Source organism: Chroicocephalus ridibundus, chromosome 3 (genome assembly GCF_963924245.1).
Source record: "Chroicocephalus ridibundus chromosome 3, bChrRid1.1, whole genome shotgun sequence".
Classification (NCBI taxonomy): domain Eukaryota; kingdom Metazoa; phylum Chordata; class Aves; order Charadriiformes; family Laridae; genus Chroicocephalus; species Chroicocephalus ridibundus.
Genome location: NC_086286.1, coordinates 127,655,691 through 127,670,693, shown reverse-complemented (window position 1 = coordinate 127,670,693; position 15,003 = coordinate 127,655,691). Strand labels below are relative to the sequence as shown.

The 15,003-nt window shown below is 56.5% G+C and overlaps 1 protein-coding gene across 3 annotated transcripts; it reads right to left on the bottom strand.

The window, feature by feature from the left end:
* Positions 1–1,012: 1,012 nt before the first annotated feature.
* On the bottom strand, positions 1,013–10,658 carry PNOC (prepronociceptin). 3 transcript variants are annotated; one of them, XM_063327874.1, is made up of 4 exons: positions 10,617–10,658; positions 6,700–6,836; positions 2,707–3,213; positions 1,013–1,696 (listed from the first exon to the last, which is right to left on the bottom strand). In XM_063327874.1, the coding sequence occupies exons 2-3, from the start codon at positions 6,817–6,819 to the stop codon at positions 2,731–2,733; spliced, it is 603 nt and encodes a 200-aa protein (XP_063183944.1). In that variant the 5' UTR covers positions 6,820–6,836; positions 10,617–10,658; the 3' UTR covers positions 1,013–1,696; positions 2,707–2,730. The 3 variants fall into 3 exon arrangements, with proteins under 3 accessions (XP_063183944.1, XP_063183942.1, XP_063183943.1); XM_063327872.1 differs by having other exon boundaries at positions 2,778–3,213; XM_063327873.1 differs by lacking the exon at positions 1,013–1,696 and having other exon boundaries at positions 2,414–3,213.
* Positions 10,659–15,003: the final 4,345 nt, after the last annotated feature.

Here is a 15,003-nt window from a genome sequence, read left to right as displayed (position 1 = left end):
GGCTGTGGATGCCAGAGCCTCTGTTATCCCTAGGGAAACGGGCTCTGGGTGCGATGGAGCGGGGCAGAAATTCCCCTAAAATCCTTTCCCCCCCTCCCAAATAACCCCCCCCCCAATCCATCCTGGTTTTGGCGCATGTACCACAGGACCCCCCCCCGCAAAAAAGATGGATTTCTATCATCCCAAAAGCCCCTGCTCTGGAAATAGCACAAATGTACTAAAATCTCCCTTTTTCCCCCCAAAACCAAACTATTCTCCAGCTGAGCGGGGCGATGCGGTGGCGGGGGGGTGCCGGGGGGGGGGCAGGGCCCTGCTCTGCAAGCCTTGACCCAAGTGACGGTCGCCAGTCGCAATAATATCGTAGAAACAGTAAACTAATTTATTAATCCTTTTGCTATGTACAAGTTTAATGGAGAAATCTTTGTATGAAACAATTAGAAAGAACAAGATCTTGGAATTTTCTTTTTTTTTTTTTTTTTCCCAATATTTTTTTTTTCCTGGGGGGGTATTATGTTATTTTTATTTTTTTTTTTTTTTACAAACAGCGAAGGGCAGACCCGGGCGAAGTCGCTTCCCGGGGTACGCGGGGAGGGTTTTTTTGGGAGGGAGAGCAAATTAGGCAGGAGAATCAACCGGCTCCGATGATCCTCCAAATCCAACCGCGTCCCGGCGTGGGGACCGGGATGCGACACATGCCAGGGTAGGGGGACGGGGTGGGGGGGGAACGACACACACGCAATGAAAACCCGCGCGCGGTTCGTAATTGCTGAGCAAAGAAGTCAACCCCGGGGGTTTTACAAAACTTCGAGGAAAACACTTTAAAAAAAAAAAAAAAAGGAAAAAGGAAAAAATACATTTTGGAAACTGAAAAAAAAGTTTCAAAAGGGAAAAAAATATTTTAAAAAGGAGCAAAAAGTATTTTAAAAAAGGAATAAAAATATTTTGAAAAGGGGAAAAATATTTTAAAAGGGAAAAAAATTTAAAAAGAAAAAAATTTTAAAAAGGGAAAAAAACTAAAAAGGGGAAAATATTTTGAAAAGGGAAAACATATTTTTAAAAGGCAGAAAATATTTCTAAAAGGCAAAAAAATCTTTTAAGAAGGGGGAAAAATTGAAAAAGCGGGAAAAAAATTAAAATTTAAGATTTCCAGGTGGTTTCTGGGCGCCGGGGTGGGACGAAGCCGCGTTGGGACGTGACCCCTCGGCACCCCCCATCCAAAAAGCTGGAAATCAATCCCGTGGGAAGCATCCGGCGGATGCCGAGCGCTGCACTGGGAACGTGGCGTTGGGGCTGATTTTCCGCCGGCTCCAAGGTGGCTTTTTCACCCCCCAAAAAAAATTTTTAAAAAAATCCAATTTTTTTTTCTTTTGTTGGCAAAAATCCCTCTTTTTTTCCGTATTTCGTTTAAATTTCCGCCCGCTCCCCCGCGGCCCTTGCCCCGGGTACCCCCCCCACCCCCACCGCCGCCACTTCCCTCCCCCGGCATCTCGCTCCCGTCGCCGGCGGAGGCCGAAATTCGTCGGGTCCTGGTTAAAATCGGGCTTTAGTGGGTGAAGAGCAAAGTGATTTCGGAACGCGTGCGAGTCTGAAGCGCTTTGGGGTCCGTCAGAGAGAGGATGAGGCTGCTGGGGCGGGCAGGAGCAGGGCTAATTTTGCCTGTGCCTGGCGGAAGGTGCTGGGATGCGGTGCCGGAACGCTATAAAAAAAAAATAAAATAAAAAAAAAAAAATAGAGAAAAGAAAGGAAAAAAAAAAAAAAAAGAAGAAAATAAGAAAAAAAAAAAAAGAAAAAAATAAAGGAGGGAAAAAAAAAAAAAGCAGCTGAGCCGAGAGCGGAGGGAGGGTGGGGGGCTCTCTCCCGGGGCTGGGGGGGTGGATCCCCTAATTTTGGGAGATGCCACCCAGGGGAAAGAAAAAACAAGGAAAAAAGAATGGAGAGAGAAAAAAAAAAAAAAAGGGTGGGGAAAAAATTTTGAAATTCTCCCAAATTGTAAATTTGGGGGGGGGGGGAGGGTTGGGGGTGGGTGGTCTCGGCAGCTGCAGGGTGGAGGGGTCGGGGGCTCCAAGCATCCCGGCGTGGAGTCGGTGCCGGGGGGGGACACACACCGTGGGTTAAACTGCCGCTCAGTTTGGCAATGTGGGGCTGGAGCGTTTGGGGAGGAATTATTTAGTTTCGAAAAGGAAAAGGTTCTGTTTGAGTTTCATCATTTATTTTCATGTATTTTCATTTATTTTCATTTATTTTCCCCTTTTTTTTAAATTTTCAAATTCATTTTGATTTCTAAATTTATTTATTTTATTTTTATTAATTGACATTTTAAAATTTTTAAAATTTAATTTTAAATTTTAATTATTTTTTTTTTTTTACGTTTTTAAATTTTTTAAATTTGGGAGTTTTTTTTCCCCCTGCTTTTTGTAGGACTGAACCGTCCCTCAGACCTACTTGGCGTCGAGGACAAAACCTTTTTTTTTTTTTGCCCACCACCCCTCGAGGGCTGATGGCAAAGGGCCTTTTCCCCGGGCAGCCTCCGGATGCCGAGACGCCGCCGGCCGCTCTCCAGCATCCCTCCCCGATCTCCAATTCGGCATTTTCCAAGCCATTTCCGAATTTTTCTATTAATTTTTTTGATCGCCCCCTTTTCTAATTTGCACCTATGGACATGTGGTGTGGAGGGGTAGAGGGTTGACTTTTTTGGCCATGGCGGACCTCGCCGGGCGGCGCGGGTCTCCGTTAGATCTCGTTGTGCTCGCTGATGCCGCCGGGAATGTCGTACTCACTGGAGCGGGGCGACATGCCCAGGTACTGCTTCAGGAACTCGCTAAACCTCTTCTGGTTGTTCCACTTCCTCGCTGACTTGCGGACCCCGATGAAGCCCCCGTACCGCTTCTGCACCCCCCTGGCCGTCGGCACTGGCCACGAGCCGCGCGTCCCCCGTGGGAAACCGCCGAGTCGCCGGGAAATGTCCTCGGGTGGCTGCGGGAAGGCGCCCGGCGCCGGTTCCACGCCTTCGTCTTCGGCTTCCCGGCGCCGCAGCAGCTCGCTCACCTGCAGCGGGCTCACCGGCACCGCCGGCACCGCCGCCACCGCCTCCTGCCAGGGATCGCCGGCGTCCTGCAGGTCGCGGGGACGCGGGGCGGGTCGGCCGGCGGCAGCGGCGCACAGCTCCCAGGTGGCCCGTGGCACAGCTTCACCTTCGCACTCCAGGATGCAGACCTGCGCGGGAGACACGGGGATGGACCTCAGATGGGTTTCGGTCACCCCGGGACTGCGGGACACCGGGCAGCACTGGGTGGTGTACCCCAAATTCCAGGTGCTCAGGCATCCCCCCACTTCCAGCCCATCCAGCGATGCAATGCGTTGGAAGATGCCCATGGAAAGGTGCCGGCAGCTCATCAGCCCTTGCCTGGCCGCATTTGGTGAGGTGTCCCCTCCCAAAACCTGTTCCTGGGCTTCCAGAGGTGGTGGTGGTGGAGATGCTGGGGAGCCATGGCAGCTGCTCAGCATCCCTCTCCCAACCAGCCCTAGACAGGCTGGACACACTGGACATGCTCCACACTTCCCCGTTGATGTTCGTGCTCCCATCCCACCACCCCATGCTCCCAACTGCTGGGTCCTTCAGCTGGAAAAGAGCCCCAAAAATGACCGATTCATGGGACAGTGGAGGTGGGAAAGGACCTCTGGCATGTGCCCATGGCATGTCCTGGTGCCTGGAGGTGTTTCTCCCCAGGGGCAGGACTTTGCTCTTCTCCCTGTTGAACTTCATGAGGTTCCTACCAGAACATTTCTCCAGCCTGGCGAGGTTCCTCTGGATGGCAGCACGACCCTGTGGTCTACCATCCACACCTCGCTGTCCATTTATCTACCCTGTGCTTCAGCAGCTTGTCTATGAGGATGTCACAGGATACAATGTCAAAGCCTGATGAAAGTCATGCTAAGCTGGTTGTCTCGCTGCAGGAAGCTGTCAGGTTGGTCAAGCACGATTTCACCTTCATAAATCCATGCTGGCTGCTCCTGGTGACCTTCTTGTCCTTCGTACGTTTGGAAATCCTTTGCAGGATGATGTGCTTCACCACATCCCCAAGGACTGCGGTAAGGCTAACCAGCCCATAGCTTCTCAGATCCTCCTTCATGCCTTCCTCAAAGACAGGTGTGACATCTGCCTCCTCCCAGCCCCCAGGAACCTGCTCCGATAGCCACATCCCTTCAAAGGCCAACAAGAGCAGCCTCATCAAGAGGTGCTATCAGGTTTCCTCAGCACTCATGGGTGCATCCCACCACATTTGTGTCTCATCCCTTTCCAAGAGACCTCGTCCACCAAGGCAGGACACAGACCCGGCACCGCCGTGGGGTGATAGCCCCAAGTGGGCTGGTACCACCAAAACCAGCACCCAGGGGAAACCATCCAGCAGAAAATCGTAGAAGAACCACACTAAATAAATACCCAAAGAAACCAGGGCTGGAGGGCCCAGAAGAGAAGCGTTGTCGTCCCTCGCGTTGAAGTGTCTCCATCCCAGCGTTAGCTTCATGGTGGGCTCTTTTAAATGCTTAACACCAACTGGGGGGCCCCATGTTGAAGCAGGTTGGCGTGGCTCATTGCTGCAGGCCATCTGCAAGACCAAAACCCTTGCAAAGACGCTCTTCACCATGGGCTCGTTGACTTTGCCAAGTGGGAGGTGCTACGAGTCCCAGCGTGGTGTCTCAGGGCTGCAGCTCAAGCATGTGGCTCTGCGGCAATTGGCTCTTTCCATCCCCGAGGGCAGCCAGGCTTTTTGGACAAAAAGACAAAAGAAAAATAGTTGTCCCAAAGTGAGGTGGTGATGAGGTTCTTGTAGGCCAGGACACATGCGAGGTTCCTTGCAGAGACACCAGGGGCATCCTGTGCTGAGCCAAGATCCTGTCCTGCCATCTCCAAGGCTTTGGCAGGGTCTACAGCTGGACAGTGTCCCGGCAGTGGCCCGCGTTGGAGATGAAAGGTGATGGATCACATGCAGGTATCAGCTGTGATGAACACCAGCTAATAGGCTTCAAGAGGAATTACCCCAGGCGTCAGGCTGAAGACCACCAGTGGTCCTATCACCCATCCACAAAGCAGTACCACGAACATTGCAGTGTCCTCAGCCACCATGCTCTGGTTGTAATTCACACGGAGATGGCTTCTGCTCACAGTGTTTTGGGCGTCCTCAGCAAACACCAGCCAATGCTCCTCCATGTCCAGTGCTGAAACTACCGTGGGAGGCTCCATCTGATCTTCCGTTGGCATTAACAGTGCCACCATGGGTTTGCACCATCCCTAGATGTCTCTGGGGACCAGGATGTAGATGTTTCATCCACATCTTGAAGACCAGCTCCATCAGCTGGTCCCCGGCCTGGCCTGGCAGCTGCCGTGGTGGTGCAGCAAGGCTGTAACTTCAGGGGGATCTCCCGTTCCTACCTCTGAAGGATGGGTCAGCCACGTCGCCGATGGGAGTTCCTTGGCCGTTGCTTTGGAAGTGGTGTGGAGGGTTGTATCAAATCCCACCACGATGCTTCTTCCAGATGAAACAGCCTCAAAAAGCCCTGCGTTCCTCTGCTCCTGGTTCAAACCACTCTTGCTTTGAGATGCAACCTTGCACAGGACCCAAGAGCCACCAACCATCCCATCTCCTCTCCATCTTGCTAGGCCAGGGAAGACAGAGCAAAATGCCGCTCCAGAAGCAGGACTGGGAAGGAAGGGGGGGGACGTCCCTGCACAGGCGCTGGTGACTTCAAGACCGCGAAACAGCATTTTGGGGCAAAACCAGGGAGATGGCACCCCAAAACTTGGTGGCAGCAATGTGCGACCGCAGGAGACTTTGCCAGCAAGGGGGTGGCACTGGGGTGGCTCCAGCATCTCCACGGAGCCCTGGAAGTCTCTGGTCGCTGGTTTTGGGGGGGACATTTCCCAGTGCTGGGCGCTTCCCGAGCTGCCGGCTCCTTTCGGGCGGACGTCTCAACCCGCCGCGATTTATCGTCGTTAAGAAATAGGGGAGCGGGTGGGCGGGAGGAGGTGATGGATAATCCCCGGGGGCGGAGGGGAAACGGGAGGGAACGAAACGCTGCCGGCCAGGGCACGGCCACGGCTCAGCGGAGGGGAAAAGAAAGGATTAGGGGCTGGAAAAAAAAATCCAAACCAACCCAAAAATGCTATTTATTGGCTCTTTCCATCCAGTGTCGGAGGCAAATCGAGAGAGGCTGTGGGGCGCCCGGTCCCCCAAAACACCGCGGCTCGCTGGCCGCCTGCAAAGCCGGTCCCATCCTGATGGGGCTCAGAAGGGGATTTTGGTGGCTCCTCAGGGGTCCAGGGGGGTCCGGGGTTGGCGTAGGTGGGGACAGCGATGCCGTAAGCCATGGGGACAGGAGAGCTGGGGATGCTGGGGGTCTTGGGACCCTCCTTGGGCCATCGCAGCCTTGTCCCCATCACTCCCAGCAGCCGATTTGGGGTCTGCATCCTCCCTCGGGACCATCTCGTCCCACGGCGTCCCTGGGGGGGTGCCCAAGGAGGAGGGACAGTGGCGGCAGGTGGCACTTTCCCCTGGAGATTTGGCACCGCCCGGCAGCCAAAGCCCCCCCAGACCCCAAACCCCAACCCCGGCACGGGGAGGAGGGTGCTCACCTACTTTTTTGGAGGGGGGGGGGATGCTACGCATGGCAGGGGACAAGCCAGCGGGCAGAGGGACTTACGAGGACGTCGAAGCTGTCCCGGTAGAGGTGGCGGTCGCAGTGCAGGCAGTCCCCCCGGCAGTCGCCCCGCGCCCGGGCGAAGAGGCAGAGCAGCAGCAGGTCCCAGAGCACAGCCCTCATGGCGGCACCGGCAGCGGCTGCGGCACGGGAGAGAGAAAAACCCCGTCAAGCCGGGACGGCAGCGGCACCGCCGAGCCCCACACCTGCACCGAAATGTGCCCGTTCTCAGCCCGTCCTCCTTCACCCCCCTCCCACCCAGACACGCGCGTTCCCAGTCTCCCTGCCAAAATTATCCTTTCGGGAAAGGAGCCTGGGTGCCTCCCCCATCCCCAAAAGAGATCCGCCATGTCCCAGCTTAATTCTTTCCAGGCTACCTCATGGCACAAGTCCCGGCCGGGGCTTATTTTAGCAGGTGGACGTGGCGGGGCAGCACGTCCCCGGCTGTCCCCTGAGCAGGACGCTCCTTATCCGAGCATCGCCGGAGCTGGGAGAGGATGTCCCGCTCCAGTTTCCCCTCCTGGCCATTTTTAGGGTGCTGCCATTCCTGTCCCTGTCTCTTGGGAGGGTTCATCCATTGCTGCCGGCAGGGATTGAGCCCGCCTGGCACGGAGCAAGGAAGCCAATTCCCAAACTCCTTGTGTCCCGTCCGGCTTTGCCGACATTGGTGGCAGGCAATTAAGTGACAGGACCAAGGCCATGCGGGAGGCACTTCCCTCCTGCTTGCCAGAGATTCATCCCGATGCATCCCCCTGGCCATCTGCAAAGGGGAGGGTTGGTCCTCCTCACCCCCCCTCATCCCACCGGGAAAAGGGATCCGACGTCCCCGCAGTCCTTGGGAGCGGGTCCCGCTGCTGCACAGCGTCAGGTTTATAAGCCAGCGAGATGGAGGTGATGGAGAGGAGCAGGATGGGGACGTGAAGGTTGGTGCTACCCTTGGTGGCACCGAGGTCCCTCTGTGCCGGAGCAGCACCCAGAAACCCCCGTACCGGGACGCTCGGAGGTGAGGAAGACCTCGGTGATGGTGGCTTTGCAACCCCGGGTGTTGCTCCAGCGGCATTTCAGGCTGGTTTTTAGGGGGTTGAGCACCTGGACGGAGGGTTCCCATTTGTTTCCCACCCCACCAAGCTGGGAGGTCACCCCTGCTCCTTCCAATGGAGGCAGAGCATCCGCCGGGGTCTCCAGCCGGTGTCATGGTCACCTTTTGTCCCCACCAGCTGGGTGGTGACACAGAGCCTGACGGCTCCCGGTTGTCATTTGCTGGAGGGGACGAGGGGAAGCTGATAAGGAGCAGGAATTAAGGCTTAATCTTTGTTGAGTCTCATTAAAACTGGCTGGTGGTGTGAGTCAGAGGCTTGGCAGAAAGCTCCGGGGAGAGGGCAAACCCCCCCCCGAAAAATCCCTCAGCCCCAAAATGGGGTTCAACGGAGCCGGGGAGGGGGCTGCCACCCACCCCCTGCCCTGTCCCCATGTCCCCAGGAGAGATCAGCGATGTCCCGGCAAAAGCAGGTCACATCTGGCTGCGGAGGAACCTCCGAGATTACGGCTCGGCTTTTCTTCCCGGTTAATTGAAAGATGCTATCGGGAGGGTGGGATGCGGTACCCCGCCAGCATCACCGGCCGGGGCAGGGCTGGGAAAGAGGGGAACAACCCCCCCTTTGCCCATTGCTGCCCCCCGAAAAATTAAATCCTCCCGTGAGAGGGGAAGGAGCCCGGCGCGGTGGATTTTTTTCTTGTTTCTGCGCTTGGGTGTTCGGGGCGAGGGGGGTGGCAGCGTCGGGGGGTGGTGACAGCGCAAAGCCCCTTTCTGAGTGTCGCAGCCACAGACCCACGAGAGAAAGAAAGATGCCTTTTTTTCCCCTTTTTTCCCATTTTCCCCATTTTTTCCAGTTTTTCCCATTTTTCCCCAGTTTTTCCCATTTTTCCCCCTTTCCCCCCTTTTTTCCCATTTTTTCCATTTCCCACTATTTTTCCTCATTTCTCCCACTTTTTTTTCCCTATCTTTTCCTCTGGAAAAACCGAACCTGAGCCCTATTTCCCAAAGGATACACTGGCCGGTCCCGCTGCCCTCACACCCAGGGATGCCATCGACCCCGGCAAAGGATGTGACACCCCTGGCGTCACACCACAGCCACCCCCGCGGCTCCTCGGGCACCGAGGCTGCTCCTGGGCACAAACCTTCCTCTTCCTCCCTGAAAACCAAACCTATCCATTCCAGGCGGCAGGATACAGCCGCCCCATCCCGCAAAACGGCTTTGAGACCCCCCTCGCTGCTACGGGCTGCCCCAAGGAGGCATCCTCCGGAGTTTTCAATCCGGTTAAATTACCCTCATTAATATTTTTTGGGGAGGAAAAAAAGGGTTTTTTCTAGAAATCCAGCCTGCGGTTCAGATAACGGCGGGGTCTGGTTATCCGTCAGGACAAGCGGATTTATTTACTGCTCCGGGTGGGATGATGTGGGAGATGCGGCCATACAAAAGGGCTGAGTCGGGGGGCAGCGGGAGGGATGCGGGATGCGAGTAACCCGAGGAGAAGAGGTAGAAGGGGAAGCAGGTGCTTGCTGAGATGGGTTTTATTCGCTTGATTTGATGCGATTTGGGTCGGGAGCTGGCGGGCAGGGCTGGGGAGACACTCCCTGCCTCTCCCCAGGGATGCTCCATCCCCTCTTCCCCCCGGGAGACGCTAACGGCGGGGATTATCCCGGCAGCGGGATCGTCGTCCTTCCCCTTTGCAGGGGTTTAAACCCGGCCACCCTCTCGCTTTCCGGGGTCAGGATCAGTCCCGCCACGTGGGGACCGCATTTAGGAGCTCCTCGCTTCCCACCCCCGGAGCTCAACCACCCCCAATTAATTTTTTCCCTGCTAATTCCCGCACCGCCCGAAGCCAAGGCCTGAGCCAGCAGGGCAAGAGAGACGCCACGGGGCAGGATCTGGCCCGGCTGGCAGCCAGCATTGAAGGAGTCAAAGCTTTTTTCCAGCCGAAAAAGCGCAATATTGTCCAACAGTGTCCCCCACTGGCACCGGCTAAAACACTTCCCCGGCTCCCCCAAACCGTGGCGATGCCCCATGGCTTTGTGCCGGCAGCTTTCGGGGGGATTTTAGGGAGAACCGGAGGGATTTGGGGAGCACAGGGGGGGTGGGGGGTGGGGGTTGGCTGCAGATGCTTGGTTCTCGCCGGAAAAATAAGCATTTCCTTTTGTTGGTCCCCCTCAATCAGGTAATTGGTCATAATTGGCCAAAATTAGACGCCGCGGCACGACTATAAACACAGATGTGGGCTCGAGAGGCTGAGAAAGGCTGTTTAGAGGTAAAAAAGCTCGGGAAGAACATTTCTCCCCGTGTCCCCACTTCTCAGCCATTCATTTCTCCTTTTTCGGGGAGGGAGTAAAAAAAAAAATCCAAGCAACAACAAAAAAACCCCTATTTTCCGCCTTTTTCTGCTTCTTTGGGGGGGAAAAAAAGAGATTGCTCGCAAGCCGGGCATCTCCCGGATCATCCCGCAGTGATGCCGGTGAAGTCCTGGCTGGAAGAAAAAGGGGCAGAAATACTGAACAGGGAACGTCGTGGTGCGGCGGCTCCCAAAAAAAGCCCCTAAAAAATCCCACCCATCCCGGAGGAACCCGCCGTCGCCCCCCGGGCTTCCCCACGGCCTCGGGCAGGCGGCCCGTGCCGACTCCTGTTGCATCCCTCCAGCTCCGCTCCGCTTCATTTTGGGGCTGGATGGTGAAGCCAAAACTTTTCCTCTCTTGGGATAGAGAGGAAAAAACCATCTCTTTCCCTCCAGGAAGGTATTTTGTTTCCCCCTTAGCAAGGCAGGGAATCTCTCTCCGTGAATCGAAGCCGGGTGGACCGTCCTCGGACTGAAAAAAAAGCAGCCAAGCCCCCCCAAGAAGGATGGAAAATTGGAAGAGGATTTCCTACCTGCGGGTGTGCTGTCGGCTGCCGGCTCCTCTGATCTGTGACTCCTCCGGCGCCTGTGCCACGGTGGTATATATAGACGGTGTACACACGCGTCCCCACACCTCCCTCCCCGCACACGTGCGTCGCTGAGCCCACCCCCGGGGGCTGCCGGCGGAGGGATGCGCCAGCCGGCAGATGTGCATCCTTCCCCGCCATCCCCGCAGCCTTCATCCCTTCCTCCTCCTCCTCCTCCCCAAATCTTGCTTGGGGGAGGGGGCGGGGGGGGGACACGGCCCCAAAAGAGGTGAGGGGTGCCGGCCTCGGGGTTATCCAAAAATTTGGCGCCTCCGAGCATCCCGGGGATGGGATGGAGGTCGGGGGGGTGTGAAGCCGCTGCTCGGTGGTCCCAATGTGCCTGGCCCAGACCTTGGGCCAGAAGGTGCCAGCAGCCGGGGGAGCCCCAAAATCACCCCCACACCCCTGTGGCAGCCCCCAGCCCTTCCCAGGGGGCTCTTTTCTGCCCCCCCGCTCCAGACCCCAGGAGGAGGTGAAGGGGGGGGTCCCCAACCCCGTTACCATCCCGCTCTGCCACGGCTGCGGCAGCACCCGCGCGGCCACCGAGCGCGTCGTGCATGGATGGCAGGCGTGCGGGTGGGATTAATTGATTTCGGGCTCAGCAGATGATGGAGAGGGCCTGGGAGCGGGGGTGGCGGGGGGGGCGAAGTAGGGGGGAGCAGAAAATTCCAACTTCCCATTTCAGGGATGATGGAAACGCCTGGCGAGCCAGACGCAGCCGCGTGCCGGCACCTTGCGAGACGCAGAGCCGGGTTTGGCCGCTCCGGTATCGGGGTTAGATCCTGCCTTTGGTTTGGAAAGGCCACATCGGCCTCAACCTTCAATGGTTTCTCCTGCAAACCGGCGTCACCCCATTTTTTTTTCCCCCATTTAGGTGACCTGCAGCGGTAACGCTCATCCCCGCCGGCAAAGAGCCAGGACCCCCCACAAGCATCTCTCCCTGCCCCACCTCGGCAATTAAATAATAAAACCTGCCGCGGCGCTGCGATCCTATCTCGGTAATTTCTTGTAACGACTCCCTAGGAAGGGCTGGGGATCGGAGCGAAATGTGTTTCAGTTTGGCTACGGCTATTAAATAGTTGGGTTTAATGCCCCCAGGTGAGACCTCGGATGCGCCGGCACTTGGGCAGGCGTAAAAAAAAATAATCTAGAAATTGATGAATATGCCAAAAAAGTGGTGAAAGGGCATGGCAGGAGTGGCTGGAGGGGACCTGCCCGGTGCTGGGGGCAAGATGTGAGCCTGGATTTGGGGTGTTTTAGGGGAAATTAGGGCTGGTGAGCAACGCCGTGCAGGACCCACGGGCAGCCTGGGGTGAAGCGGTTCCCAGTCAGACTCCCAGGCGAGTGCTGCAGATAGGGACGCTGATTTTTTTTAAAAAATATATATATTTCTTATATTTATTTCTTAATTTTATTAATGTGTTTTATATATATTGCTTCAGTCTTTCCTTAACCACTAGGTTTTTCATTAAGGACATATTCCCCGGCTTTTATGCAAAGCCGAGCAGCAGCCGAGCCGGAGTGGGAAGGCTTCGTGTTTCTTTTGTCCTCTCCTGGGGGAATTTTACAAGCTCTGGGGGGTTGCCGTTCACCCTGCAGCCCCCCAAAATATTCATTTCTTGGCATTTATTGAAGTGCTGGAGCGTTTTCTCCCTAACCCGGCCGAAGGGGACGGCCTCCCCGGCCCCGTGTTCGAGCCGGTGCTGGTGATGCTGTTGAGCTGTCAGGAGCAGGAGGCAGCAAATGACATCGGGGTGACGTCGTTTATGGTCTCGCTAATTAATGGGGGGGGGGAGGGGATGACTGACAGCCAAGGTGCCCAAAGCCAGCACGCCAAGAAGGAGAAGTACCCATTTTTGCAGCGTTTCCAGTTTTTTTCCAGGTCCACGTGGGAACCAGCAGCTAAACCTCCATCAGCGGTACCGGGGAGGGAACGAGTTTGGGATCTGGGGATGACTCACCCTTTGTAAAATTAGGATAGAAAATACAGATGCGTATCTTTTTTTAAGGTTTTGGGGTGTTTCTGTTTCAAAGTTGGGTCTGACCGAGCGCTCTCCTCCACGGCTGGCAGGGGGGGAGAGCATCCCTGGCAAGGCGGAGCAGGAGGATTCGAAGTGACAGGCAATTAGCATCGAAAAGCAACGATCCTTTTCAGAAAGAGGACATAAAGCAGATGGGATCTGGCACAAGGGAAACATGGAGAGGATTCAAAAGCTGCCTGGAGGATGCAGGAGCTGGAAAACTCAGGAGCTGGGAAGTTGTGTTGTTCCTTTGGTCTCGTGGATCCCTTAAATGTCACAGTTGGAGGGGCCGAGGACATACCCAAGCCTGTGTGATGCATCCCATGTTCGCTTTTAGATGCTGCCTGATTATTTTCCTAATTAACTCCAGGCACGTATAGGGCAGTTGTCCCCTCCATCAAGAAAACCGTCTCCCTGAGCACCACCTCATGCCCAGCCCTGCTCGGGTACCACCGCTTGGGAACAAGCCCCCAAGCACCACCTCCTCTCCTGGCCCCTGCTCGGGTACCACCATCCAGGAACAACATCCCCGAGCATCACCTCCTCTCCCAGCCCTGCTTGGGTACCACCATCTGGGAACAACCCCCATGAGCATCATCTCCTCTCCCAGCCCTGCTTGGGTACCACCTCCTGGGAACAACATCCCCGAGCATCACCTCCTCTCCCGGCCCTGCTCGGGTACCACCACCCGGGAAAAACAACCCCCCGAGCATCACCTCCTCTTCCAGCCCTGCTCGGGTACCACCACCCAGGAACAACCCCCATGAGCACCACCTGCCCTCCCAGCCGTGATCAGGTACCACCACCTGGGAACTACCCCCCAAGCATCACTTTCTCTCCCAGCTCCTGCTCGGGTACCACCGCTCAGGGACAACCCCAAGTATCACCTCCTCTCCTGGCCCCTGCTCAGATACCACCATCCAGGAACAACATCCCTGAGCATCATCTCCTCTCCCAGCCCTGCTTAGGTACCACCTCCTGGGAACAACATCCCCGAGCATCACCTGCCCTCCCAGCCCTGATCAGGTACCACCACCTGGGAACAACCCCCTGAGCATTACTTTCTCTCCCAGCTCCTGCTCGGGTACCACTGTTCAGGGACAACCCCGAGCATCACCTCCTCTCCCAGCTTCTGCTCAGGTACCACCGCTCAGGGACAACCCCGAGCATCACCTCCTCTCCCAGCCCTGCTCGGGTACCACCGCTCAGGGACAACCCCGAGCATCACCTCCTCTCCCAGCCCTGCTCGGGTACCACCGCTCAGGGACAACCCCGAGCATCACCTCCTCTCCCAGCTCCTGCTCAGGTATCACCGCTCAGGGACAACCCCCATGAGCATCACCTCCCCTCCCAGCCCTGATCAGGGACCACCACCCGGGAACAACATCCCCGAGCATTACCTCCTCTCCCAGCCCTGTTCTGGTACCACCACCCGGGAACAACCCCCTGAGCATCACCTTCTCTCCCGGCTCCTGCTCAGGTATCACCCACCGGGAGATGATTTTCCAGGAGCTTTTCAAGAATCAGGCGCTTTATGCCGGGGCCGCATCCTGCTCACAGGCAGCCTCGGTGAGATGCTTTAATAGGATGAAGCAGCAGTTTAAAGGGCTTCGTTGTGCCCCCATCCAGGGTTGGTAAAGGCCAACGGTGGGGTACAGACCGGTGCTGCTGATTTACTCCCACTGGCAGTGACGGGGGGGGCTTTGAGCTCTGCCCCCGCGGGGTGAGGATGAGCGTGATGAAGGCTCAAGGCATTTCTACACCCCTGCAAGCAGCTCGTGGCCAGGCAGGGGAGCGGGGCCGGCACACTACATCCCCTGGCCAAGCTGGGGCTTGCATGGCCACCGAACACCGCAGCCAGCCGAGTCCTGCTGGGTGGCAGGCGAGGACTTGCCGGGCACAACGGGAACCCGTTTGCATCCTTCGCTGTCGATAAACCTTAACCAGGGCATCTGGCTCCACGCCACGCCTGGGGACTGCTGGCAGCCCTGCCGAGGATGTCCAGGGTTGCCTGGAGACCTGCCTGCACCGAGCAGGAGGCAGATGCTCTGAGCAGGGGTGTGGGCAGGCAGCGACCCCCAAATTTAAATGGTGGGGGCGGGGAGGGGGATGGGAAAGCAGCTCTTTGCCAAGCCATGGGGACGAGGCGCGTCGGAGGTACCCTCTGGCTCCATCACTGTCGAGGCAATGGGTCCCGCGGGTGATACTGCAACTGGGCTGGAGCTGATTCAATTCACCGGGTGGGAAAACAAACCAGTTTTTGCTCAGGTTGGTTTTCCACCACTTTAGTGAGTGGGATGAGCTCGGGAAGG

Bases quoted from the DNA above. Each gene is read 5' to 3' on its own strand.
- PNOC (XM_063327872.1), bottom strand. From the start codon at position 6,819: ATGAGGGCTGTGCTCTGGGACCTGCTGCTGCTCTGCCTCTTCGCCCGG. The intron at 3,214-6,699 runs GTAAGTCCCTCT...TCTCCCGCGCAG, and splicing joins GGGACAGCTTCGACGTCCTC to GTCTGCATCCTGGAGTGCGA. The intron at 1,697-2,777 runs GTGAGTACGACA...TTTTTTTTATAG, and splicing joins GGGCATGTCGCCCCGCTCCA to CGTTCCGGCACCGCATCCCA.